This window comes from Chiloscyllium plagiosum, unplaced genomic scaffold (genome assembly GCF_037043375.1).
Source record: "Chiloscyllium plagiosum isolate Xiang-an unplaced genomic scaffold, Cpla_swu_hap1 HiC_scaffold_1, whole genome shotgun sequence".
Taxonomy (NCBI): domain Eukaryota; kingdom Metazoa; phylum Chordata; class Chondrichthyes; order Orectolobiformes; family Hemiscylliidae; genus Chiloscyllium; species Chiloscyllium plagiosum.
This window is the reverse complement of record NW_028270139.1, coordinates 113,053,213-113,065,985: the sequence shown is the minus strand read 5'-3', so window position 1 is coordinate 113,065,985 and position 12,773 is coordinate 113,053,213. Positions and strand designations below refer to the sequence as shown.

Here is a 12,773-nt window from a genome sequence, read left to right as displayed (position 1 = left end):
CTGGTAAATTGGACAGAGCAATGACAAACAAAATTTAATCTCAATAAGTGCGAGGTGATGTATTTTGGGGGTTTGATAATGGAAGGATTTACACAATGAATATTTGCTTCCTAGAAAATACTGAGGACAAAGTGGCCTTGGAGTATAAGTTCATAGATCCCTGCAAGTGTCAGTACAAGCAGGCAGGGTGGTGAAGGCAGCATACCAGTTGTTTGCCTTCATTAGCCAGGGTACGGAATATAGGAGGAAGGAAGTCTTGTTACAACTTTATGAAACATTGACTAGGCCATAGATGGAATATTGTATGCTGGCACACTATCAGAAGGACATGATTGCACTGGAGGACGCAGAGGAGATTTACCAGGATGTTGCCCACGATGAAAAGTTTCAGTAATGAGGAGAGATTGGATAAATTGGACTTAATTTCCTTTCAGCACAAGAGGCTGAAGGGCTGATAGAGGTATACAAAATTATGAGAGATGTAGACAGGGCAGATCATGTGAATCTCTTCTCTATGGCAGACGTGTCTAAGACCAGCAGGCATAATTTCAATGTGAGAAGTATGCGGTCTCGAGGAGGTCTGAAAAAACTTCTCTCACTCAGAATGGCACAAATATGAAACATGAAGCCTGAGAAGGTGGTGGAGGCTGATACTCTCGCAACAGGTAAGAAACTTCTGAATGAACATTTAAAAATGCCTGAACATAGGAGGCTACAGACCAAGTGTAAAGAAATTGGCCTAGTATAGTTTGGTGTCTATTGATCAGTACAGACATGGTCGGTCATAGGGCCTGCTTCTACGCTGTATGACTCAACTTAGAGAGTAAATTTGCAAGTAACATCAAGCTGGACAATCTTCCTTAAGTATATAAAAAGGAGATAAGCCAAAGTGAACATAAGCTCCTTAAAGTGAGAGACTGGGCAAACAGTAATGAGGAACCAGGAATTGGCAAAGGAGTTGAAAGAATACTTTGTATCAGTGTTCACAGTAGAAGACACTAAGTGCATTTCAAAATTACAAAATAATCATGAAACCACAGGAAGGAATGGATGACAACCAAGCAGCAAACTAGACTATGAAGGCAGTTCAGGAGTCCACTGTGGCCATTTGCCTGCAAAACAGATATGTCGCTTTGGATTTTGTTGAGGTAAATAGCCTCTCAGAGGAAAGTAGCAACAGCCTAATTCATTGCATCACAGTTAGCTCTACTACACAGTAGGAACATGTTGGTAGGCTATACCAATAGAGGATTCAATCATAAGGGGGGAATAATCAAATGTTTGTGGCTACAAATGAGACTCCAGAATAGAGTGTTGTCTCCCTGGTGCGAGGGTCAAGGATGCCAGAGTAGCTACAGGACATTCTGGAGTGAGAAGGTGAACAGCCAGTGGTCAAGGTAAACATTGGTACCAACAATATGGGTAAAAGGAAGAGGTCCTAAAAGCAAAACATAGGGAATTAGGAAACAAAATGTAAAGTAGTATATCAAAGGTAGTGATCTCAGGATTGCTACCAGTGGCACATGCTAGTCAGAGTTGAAATGGCAGGATATAACAGGCGAATTCATGGTTGTAGAAATGGTTCAAGAAGGAAGTTATCAGATTCCTGGAACATTGAGACTGGATCTGGCAGGGGAGAGAGAGACCAGTACAAACTGGATAAACTGCACGTGGACAGGACTGGAACTGACATCCTCGCGGGGATGTTTGCTCGAGCTGCTGGGGACAGTTAAAAATTAAAATAGCAGGGGAATGGGAACCTGTACAGGGAAACAGAAAAGGATAGTACGGGCCAAAATAAAAGAATGGGAAATAAAGTGATATGTGGAGAACTCAAAGGCAAGAATAAAACAGCCATGATGCAAAATAATTCAAACAATAATGGAGGCTGCATGCAGACGCCCAGAGACAGGTAATGTTTGGGAAAGCATTAAACAGGAAATGAGAGATGCAAGCAACAAATGCAACATTATAATTATGCCAGACTTTAGGCTGCATGTAGATTGGACAAATCAAATGAGTAACAATGCTGTGGAGAATTCCTGGAGTATGCTTGAAATGGTTTTCTGGATCAATACATCGAGGAATCAATTCGTGAAAAGGGCCACACTAGATTGGTACTGAATAACCAGAGAGAATAATTGGCAACTGTGCTAAGCCTCTTGGGGAAGAGCGACCATAATATGATAGAACTCTTCATTAAGATGGAATGTGACATGGTTGATACTGAGACTAAATGAAACTGTAATGGTACAAGGCTCAAGCTAGCTATGGCACATTGGCTATGTTAGTTGAAGGGATGGCTGTTGATATGCAATGGTAAACATTTTTAAAGAGTGCTTGGAAGAAGTGTAGCCATTGTTCTTTCTTACTTGGCAATAAAAATATAATAGTACGGGTAGCTCAGACATGGCTGAGAAGGGAATAGTATTAGATTTAAAACAGGCATACGATTCGTCAAAAATAGCAGATCTCAGAATTAGGAGCAGTTTAGATTAGATTACATTACATTACAGTGTGGAAACAGGCCCTTCGGCCCAACAAGTCCACACCTACCCACCGAAGCGTAACCCACCCATACCCCTACATTTACCCCTTAACTAACACTGTGGGCAATTTAGCATGGCCAATTCACCTAACCTGCACATTGTTGGACTGTGGGAGGAAACCGGAGCACCCGGAGGAAACCCACGCAGACACAGGGAGAACGTGCAAAGTCCACACAGTCAGTCGCCTGAGGCGGGAATTGAACCCGGGTCTCTGGCGCTGTGAGGCAGCAGTGCTAACCACTGTGCCACCGTGCCGCCCTTCCTTTAGATTTCAGTAAAGGAAGGTGGGGTGAGGGGGGAGGTGTAAGCTTGTGAGTAATATACAAACTGATTGTAAAAGCTTCTATCGGTATGTGAAGAGAGGAAGATTATTAAAGATAAACATAGGATTTGTAGTGAGCTGCTAAGATGGATACAGAACTGGCTTGGTCAAAGAAGGTAGAAGGTAGAGGTGGAAGGGTGTCTTTCTGATCAGTGTGGTTCTATACAGATCAATGCTGGGACCTTTTCATATTAATGATTTGGAAGAGAACCTAGGTAGTCTGATTAGTAAGTTTGCGGATGACACAAAAGTTGGGGGAACTGCAGACAGTGAGGAGGATTGCCTAGGATACAGCAGGATATTGATAGGCTGGAGAAACAGCAGATGAAATTTAATCCAGAGAAATGTGAGATTATACATTTTGATAGTTGTAATGTAGGAGGGTAGTATACATTAAATGGCAGAATCCTTAGAAGCATTAATATACAGAAGAATCCAGGTGTACATGTCCACTAAAAGTAGCAACCTAATTGGATAAGGTGATCAAGAATGCATATGGCATGTTTGCCTTCATCAGTTAGGGCACAGAATATAAGAACTGGCAAGTCACATTGCAGCTGTACAAAACTTTACTAAGGTCACATTTGGAATATTGCATACAGGTGTGGTCGTCACTCTACCAAAAGGACATGGAGGTATTGAAGGGTACAGAAAAGATTTACTGGGATGTTACCTGGTTCAAGGGTATAAGCTACGAGAAGAGACTTGACCATCTTGACTTGTTGCACTTCGGAGGCTGAGGGACAACCTGATAGAGGTTTACAAAATTATGAGGGGCATGGATAGTGTCTTTTTCCCAGAAAAATTCTGAGAGATGAAATTAGGGACATATGTTTACAGTAAAAGGTGGAAAGTTTAAAGGGGATGTGAGAGGCAAATTTCTTTTTACACATAAAGTGGTAAGTGTGTGGAATTTGTTGGCAGAGGTGGTGGTAGCAGGTGGTGATGGAGGTGGAAACAATCGTTTGAGAGACATCTTAAGATATGTGAATAGGCAAGGAATACCGGGATTTGGATTGGCTTTAGTTTGGAAAGGCAACATATGACAGCGCAGGCTTGGTGGGGCAAGAGTCTGTTCCTGTGGCTGTGTACTCTCAGTACAACATGGTGTTTCACTTGGAGCTGGTATACTTGGTCACCACATTTATCACCTCCAAAACAACATAGATTGTTAAGTAGTCAAGTGGGTATTTAGGTATTCAAGACAGATATAAATAAATTTTTAATCAGTAAGGAAATCAAAGATTATGAGGAAAGGTGGCTAAGCGGAAGAAGTGAGGATTATCAGAGCAACCATGATCTCAATGAAAGGCTCAATGGGCTGAATGGTCTACTGCTGCTCCTCATCTATGGTCTTCCTCACATTTATCTTTTAGTTTCAGATGGCAGTTGTTCAGGATTGTGGCATTCACACAGAGTCATCTCGGCATACATTTTGATTCTTACTTGTTCCATTACCACTTAATGGTAAGGTCCCAGGGAGTATTGCTGAACAAAGAAACCTTGGAGTGCAGGCTCATACTTCCTTGAAAGTGGAGTTGCAGGTAGAAAAGGATAGTGAAGGAGGTGTTTGGTATGCTTTCCTTTATTGGTCAGAGCATGGAGTATAGGAGTTGGGAGGTCATGTTGCAGCTGTACAGGACATTGGTTAGGCCACTTTTGGAATACTGCATGCAATTCTGATCTCCTTCCTATTAGAAGGGCATTGTGAAACTTGAAAGGGTTCAGAAAAGATTTACAAGGATGTTGCCAGGGTTGGAGGATTTAGCTAGAGGGAGAGGCTGAATAGGTTGGAGCTGTTTCCCCTGGAGCTTCGGAGGCTGGGGGGGGTTGACCTTGTAGAGGTTTATAAAATCATGAGGGGCATGGATATAATAAACAGACAAGATGGCACAGGTTCAGGGTGACAGGACAAAGATATAAAGGGGACCAAAGGAGCAACTTTTTCATACAGAGGGTGGTGCGTGTACAGAATGAGCTGAAAGAGGAAGTGGTGAAGACGGATAGAATTACTGCATTTTAAAGGCATCTGGATGGATATATGAATAAGAAGATTTTAAAAGAGATATGGTCCAAGAGCTGGCAAATGGGACTAGATTAGGTTAGAATAACTGGTTGGTATGGACGAATTGGACCGAAGGGTCTGTTTCTGTGCTGTACATCTTTATGACTATGACTCTACCACACTTGTAGTCTTGCACAGTCCAATGCTTATGTCATTTAATTGCTCCTCCCTTTCACCCTATCACAAACATTCTTTTTTGCTTCAAACTACATGTATGCGTTCTAAACACAAAACACAGATGGATTCCACTAAATGTATGTCACATAAAATTTTAAAGCAGTTAAGGATATCTTCCCGTTCCATGACAATGAGTTCATTCTGGTCCTCCAGTTCTCTGATTTTCTTTTCAAATGATTCATGTTCTGCCTTTAATCGTTCCACAGTTTCTTCTTTCTCTTCACTTACTCTAGGTGGGTAAAAACAGAAGAATTAGACTTTGTATTAACTGAAATGCTTGGAAACAGGCAAATTCAAAATAGAAGTAAGCTACTCAGCCTCTCCCTGAAACTCCACCATTTCATTAGATCAGAGCTAATTTGATATGCCACATTCCTACCTGATAGTCTTTCACCACCTTGCTGATCAGGAATCTAGCTACTTCTGCCTTAAAAATATTCAAAGGCTACTTCCATCACCTTTGAGGAAGCTCTGAGTACATAACCTTCATTCATGCATTGTCTTCTATTTCAATGAAACTTTAGCTCTAGTTTCACTCTAAGTGTTTTCTGCTGCAATTACAATATAATAGGTACAGATATCTGTTTTAATTCTTGATTTATCTCGCGATGGCTTTAGTAAGCGAGGGCAGCAATTAAATGCTATTACAAGCTTTGCTAATCATGCACAAGGACAAAACAGAGTTTAACAACTGGAATTCAAATAGGTCCCAAGCAGAAAAGGATCAAGCTTCCTTGCTTGCCATTTCCTTCAACTAATTATTCCTTCCTGTTAGCATTCTTCCAGATTAAAAAGATTACCACGTCACTTTTGTCAATATCTAAAAATTATAATGGATACCATTACAATTGACACCAACTCAATGCTATTTTTAAACATTTTCAAAACCAATTCAAGATTCACAAAACATTTTAAAGTAATAACAAAGCTTCTTCATTATTTCCTTATCAAAAATCACATGTTCACTTACGAAAAATCGTTTGGTCAAGGTACTAAATGGCAACAGCCACCAGTAAATGTTTGAAAATTGTTTACTTCCTGCTACCCTAGTGAAAAATAAGCAGAAAACAAAAATCTACATGTATAACCATCCCAGACTTCATTTTTCATGCATCAATGACAGATGCCACTTTAAAAAAGCAAAAGAACAGAACTGAATTTATCTACATATCCATTACCTGGTTAATTTTATTCTAGCAACCCAAACAAAGCCTGCAAAATACAGCCACATAAAGCTGCAATAATACCAGAATATTTCAAGTATAAATTGAAATTAATTTTTCCTTGAAGAAAACCATAGTCGTGACATAGTCTGCAATTTAGGAATTTGAAATTCTAAAAATAACTTTCTCCAGTACGTACATGGACATGATGGCTATCAAATTTCTCAATAGGTCACAATATTATTGTTCTTTAAGGAAGGATATCAATGCATTTATATTACTTCAGAGAATGTTTGCTAGACTAATACCTGGAATAAGTAGTTTGTCTTATGAGCCAATGTTGAAGAGTCTTAGCTTGTATCTAGTGAATTTCAGAAAAGTAGGAAGTGATTTGATTGAAACACAAGATCCTTAATGGGCTTGAAAGGGCGGATGTGCAAAGGATGTTTCCATTTGACGGAAAATCTAGAACTAAGGCTCCCCATTTATTTGGGAAACAAACTTTCATAGGGTTTACAATAAGGTTCCACAAGATTAGCATGTAAAATTAAAGCACATGAATAGAGGAATGATTGGCAGACAGAAATAGAGTATAGATAAACTTGTCTTTTTCCAAGTGGGATACCACAGGGATCAGTGCCAAGACCCCACCTATTCACAATGTATAATTATTATCTGAATGGTGAAAAGGGGAAGTACAATGAGACCTGGGGTGATTTTGTACCATCAATTCCCAAGGGTTTCTACTTTAGTTAACAGTCTCTCATATAGGACTTTATCAAATGTCTTCTGGAAGTTCATATAAAAAAATCCAGACATTCCCATGTCCACTACCTTAGTCACCTTTTCAAAACATTCAACGAGGTTTGTCAAGCATGAACTACATGTCACCAATCCATGCTGGCTCTTCCTGATTAGATAAAAACTTTCAAAGGTGTTCCTATCCTATTTTAATTATAGATACCAACAATCTTCACACGAATATTAGGCTAACTGATTGGTAATTCTCTGCATTTCTTCTTTCACCCTTTTTAAACAAAAGAGTGGCGTGTAATTTTCTAATCTTGAGGCCATTTATACAGCCAGAGAATGGCGTATCTGAGGAATTCTTTGCCATAAAAAGTGGTTGAGGCAAAACTTTGAATGTTTGAGAGAAGGAGTTAGAAACGGTTCTTAGGGCTAAAAGGTTCAAAGGATATGGGGAGAAAATGGGAACAAGGTATTGACTTGGACGATCAGCCAGGATCACATTGAACAGAGGAGCTGGCTTAAAAAGTCCAATGGCTTACTCCTGCTTTTATTTTCTATGTTTCAGTGTAACAATCAGATTAGCCATGATCTTATTAAATAGTGAAACATGCTTGAGGGATCAAACTCCTGCATGTGCGCGCGTGCGTGCGCGTATTGGGGGGTGTAGAGACAATACAGCATTTTCATCAACTCAAAACTGTCTGCCAATCCCAAAACTGCTCCATCATTTCTTTGCACTTGTACTTCAGCCCTAGCTTTGTGGACAAATTTTAATGAAATTGGAGACAAAGGTAGGAGGAATTGATTACTTCTTGACCAAGATGTGGATCCAGATCCTAGACATTATCAAAGAGTTGGCTAAAATTGGGAGATACAGTGGATTCACATTTTGTATTTAAAAGACTGTCGTGAATTGCTATATTCAGAATATTGTCGTCTTGGAAGATGTGGATTACCTCAGCTATTGTGGGTAAAATTTGTCGTGGCCGTCAAAATGCGAGCAGTGTTTTATGAGCAAGTTGTTGAACATGGATTGGCCTCCACCTCAAGTGAAATGGATTCTCATCATAAAAATGGTTCTTATTTAGTATTTAGTTAATAGAACATCAATCAAGGAATTGTAACCAAGAGAGAAATAAAAGTAGTTTAAAGAAAGGTTATGTTAAATAATAGCAAACGTATTGCTACAATTCTAGGGGTAGCATTGACTTAGTGGTATTATCACTGAACTGTTAATCCAAAGACCAAGGTAATGTTCTGGGGGGCTGGGTCTGAATCCTGCCATGGCAAATGTTAAAATTTGAATTCAATTAAAAAAAAACTGGAATTGAGTGTCTAATGGTAACCATGAACCCATTATCAATTGTCAGGAAAAACCCATCTGGCTTATTAAAGCTCTTTAGGGAAGGAAACTGCTATACTTATCTGGTCTGGAATACAGGCCACTCCAAACTAACAGCAATGTAGTTGACTCTTTACTGCCCTCTGGGCATTTAGGGATGGGCGATAAATGCTGGCCCAGCCAGTGGACACCCTCATTCCATGAATGATGTTTTAAAAATTCTGAACTAATGTTGTTATAGCTAGCCAATTTTCTTACATTAGCTCAACCACAACTTTAACTGCATACATAAGGGCATGATATTACATGCAGTACCATATAATATTTTATGTTGATTATTCCAAACATTTTTAAAATGTAGTTGGTCAATAAATATTTCAGATCCTATATTTGAATATCCATTCAGCCACTTGAACCTCCTCCTTGATTTGATAAGATCATGGTTGGTCTGATTGCGTCCTCAATACTATCTAGACCTGATACTCTTTCATTCTCTTGCAATCAAGAACCTATAAAACTTAAGAAGTTAAGGAGGAGATAGCAGAGCCTTTGGCTTTGATCTTTGAGCCATTGTCTACAGGTTTAGTACCGGAGGACTGGAGGATTGCAAACGTTGTGCCCTGGTTCAAGAAGAGCAGTAGATATGACCCACGTAATGCTAGACCAGTGAGCCATACATTAGATTAGATTACTTGCAGTGTGGAAACAGGCCCTTCGGCCCAACAAGTCCACATCGCCCCGCCGAAGCGCAACCCACCCATACCCCTACATTTACCCCTTACCTAACACTACGGGAAATTTAGCATGGCCACTTCACCTGACCTGCACATCTTTGGACTGTGGGAGGAAACCAGAGCACCCGGAGAAAACCCACGCAGACACGGGGAGAACGTGCAAACTCCACATAGTCAGTCGCCTAAGGCGAGAATTGAACCCAGGTCTCTGGCGGTGTGAGGCAGCAGTGCTAACCACTGTGGCACCATGCCGCCCATACATCTGTTGTAGGAAATGTTTTGGAAAGAATTATAAGAGATAGGATTTATAATCATCTAGCAAGCAACAATTTGATATCAGATAGTTAGCATAGTTTCGTCAAGGGCAGGTCATGTCTCACAAACCTCATTCGAGTTTGTCAAGAAAGTAACCAAACATGTGGATGAGGGTAGGGCAGTTGATGTGGTGTACAAGGACTTCAGTAAAGCCTTTGATAAGGTTCCACATGGTAGGCTGTTGGAGAAAATGCAGAGACATGGAATTGAGGGTGATTTAGAAGTTTGGATGAGAAACTGGCTTTCTGAAAGAAGGCAGCAAGTGACGGTTAATGGAAAATATTCAGCCTGGAGTCCAATTACTAGTGGTGTGCCACAAGGATCTGTTTTGGGACCACTGCTGTTAGTCATTTTTATAGATGACTCGGACGCAGGCATAGGTGGATGCATTAATAAGTTTGCAGATGACACTCAGGTCAGTGGAGTAGTGAACAGTGTGGAAGGATGTTACAGATTGCAGGGGGACTTGGATTAACTGCAGAATTGGGCTGAGAGGTGGCAAATGGAGTTCTATGCAGCTAAATGCGAGGTGATTCACTTTAGGAAGAATAACAGGAAGGCAGAATACTGGGTCAATGGAAAGATTCTTGGTAGTGTGGATGTGCAGAGGGATCTTGAAGTCCATGTACATAGATCCCTGAAAGTTGCCACCTAGGTTAATAGTGCTGTTAAGAAGGCATACGGTGTTAGGCTTTATTGATAGAAGGTTTGAGTTCTGGAGCCGTTAACGTCATGCTGCAACTATACAAAATGCTAGTGCGGCCTCACTTGGAATATTGTGTACAGTTCTGGTCACCCCATTACAGGAAGGATGTGGAAACATTGGGAAAGATATAGGAACAGGAGGAGGCCACTTAGTCCCTGGAGCCTGCTCTGCCATGGCTGATCTGACATTCCTCACGTCCACCTTCCTGCATTTTCCCTATAACTTTCGATTCGCCTAGTGATCAAGAATCTGTCTTAGCCTTAAGAATATGCAAGGACTCTTCCCCTAAGCGCTCTGTGGCAAACGGTTCCAAAGATTCACAATCCTCAAAAGAAATTTCCCCTCATCTCAGTTTTAAATTGGAGCCCCTGTCATTAGCCTCTTCATTCTTTATTGTGTTTTCAACTTTCGGTCATCAGCACATTCAAGTCTCAGTCGTAAATATATATCAAAAAGATAATAATACCAGCACTTGAAGAATTTAACTATACACTTTCTCATGTCTGAGAAAACAGTCCACAAATTTTGATGTCTAGCCAAAAGTTTTAATTTTACCCCGAAATCTATTAGATGGCATCCTATCAAATGTCTTTTGAAAATCAGTATAAGTAACAGTAACCTCACAACAGTCTAAGCTCTTTCCGAGTTCATCAAGAAATATCACTATGTTAGTCTGGCACAATTTGTCTTTAGCTATTATTTACTAATCCATGCTTTTCTTGATGACAATTGCTAATTCTGCTGTGAACCATTTCTTGGTTCCAATGTTACTTCATATTTTCCCCATCACCTGATTTGTCATTCTCCTCACAAACTTTTTTTTAAAAACTCTTTCATGGGATTAAAGTCAATGGTATTACAGCCCTTCTCACCAGGTCACACCTTTTCCAGCTTCAGTCACCTTCACAGCTCTCACCCCATGACATTTCTTCATTTTACATACCTGCCCCTCCCTCACTGCATAAAATATGGTTGCTTGCTTATTCTTATCTCATATTTAGCTTTTAGTTGGGCAAAGGATGCACGTGATTTAGCAGCATGCTACCTCACCCTTAATCTATGCCCCATATCTAGCTCAAAGTGTAGTCTGTGATGGTTAGAAGCTCCTTTCCCACCTGATCTGTGCCCTATAGCTGACATAAATAAACACTATTTCTCATCTTCAGCAACTCGCTTAAAGGCAACCCAGAATGACAGAAGCAAATGAGAAATAACAAGTAGTTGCAGAAAAAAGCAAAAATGACAACAGAAGGAAGATCCATTTCAAAAATAGGACGTGGGGAGGAAAAGAAAGAAGTATATGAAATGAGAGAAGCTGAAGAGAAGAAAGAGAGAGGCAAAAGGAATTAAGAAGTATAAGACAAGAGCAGACAGAAACAAAAGACAGTCACAGAAGCATCACTAAAGGTGGTTAGCCAGGTTGATAAGCGTGACTTTAATTTGTCATAAAGAGATGGTAAATGTAAAAGCACATTATAGTTCTTAGAATTGTGCATTCTCATTTCAGTGTTTGTTACTTTCAAATCCAGACTTATTGGCACATTGGATACTTGGTGATTGCTGAACTTGCAAGTTATGTTATTTATATATTTTGAAAAACGAATTGAATCTTCTTTCCTGTGTTCAGGTTTCAAATCATTCAACACTAGATGGCACCAGTTTCTTTCAGTTCTGGCCTTGCTGCTCCTCAGTCCAAAAAAGTTCAAACTTTTAAAAACAAACAACAAAAAAAAAGCTATTCAAAGGGCTTATTCTACATAATTTCATATATTTGTCTCTCAAACCATATTGCAATTAATTTTAAAAACTCCCAAACTGTCATCCAGTTCCATTTAGAAGGACAAGGGCAACAGATACATGGGATCGCCATCAGTTGAAAGCTTTCCTCCATCCTGATGTAGTTCCTTCGGCGCCACTGGGTCAAAATCCTTGCATTCCATCCAGAATGGCATTGTAGGTCTATCTACAGCATGTGGACTGCCCAATTCAAGAGGCAGCTCCACAACATTTTCTCAAGGGCAACTAGGGCTGGGCAATAAATGCTGACCCAGCCAGCGACACCAACATCCCACAAATGAATTTTTAAAAATACAATTAAACTTCCTTATTTTCTAAAATCAATAATTTCTCCAATATTGGAATATCACAGTTCACCAATCCATTCACATCCAGCACAACGTAGCCGACCACCACCACTGCCAGACCTCTAAACAAGCTTCTATGGGCCCATTTACACTTGTATCTGTGCTCCCAAATGCCAATGCTACCTTAACTCTGATAGCCACCATTCCAACATATTGTAAGATACTTCCCCAATACTTACACCCAAACTCCAGACCCACTTTCCTCAAACAAAACTGACAGCACAGAGATAAACGTGACAGAATAAAGACAGAACCATTATAATGCAACACTGTTTGGGTTGGACCATAAACACTGGCCTAGCCAGGAATACATACATACCTTGAATAATTGTTTTTAAATAAAAGCACACAAGGAGACCACTTAGCCCATTGAGCCCATGGAAGAGCAACCAATCTGATCCCACTAGCACATACTTTATGATGTTATGCTTGCAATGCAGGGAGGGCAAAGATATTGGTAAGTGGATTGAATTGATAAACTAGCAAGAAATTATTTTCAATACAGA

General features: G+C 40.1%; 1 protein-coding gene across 5 annotated transcripts in view; it reads right to left on the bottom strand.

Moving 5' to 3' along the window:
* The window catches only part of kiaa1328 (KIAA1328 ortholog), a 173,667-nt gene that overhangs the window by 128,696 nt on the left and 32,198 nt on the right, over positions 1 to 12,773 (bottom strand). For all 5 annotated transcript variants that reach the window (XM_043684585.2, XM_043684442.2, XM_087990030.1 and 2 more), the window contains one exon: positions 5,227 to 5,342. In XM_043684585.2, coding sequence (XP_043540520.2) covers positions 5,227 to 5,342 — 116 coding nt within the window. The remainder of the gene's footprint in view (positions 1 to 5,226; positions 5,343 to 12,773) is intronic.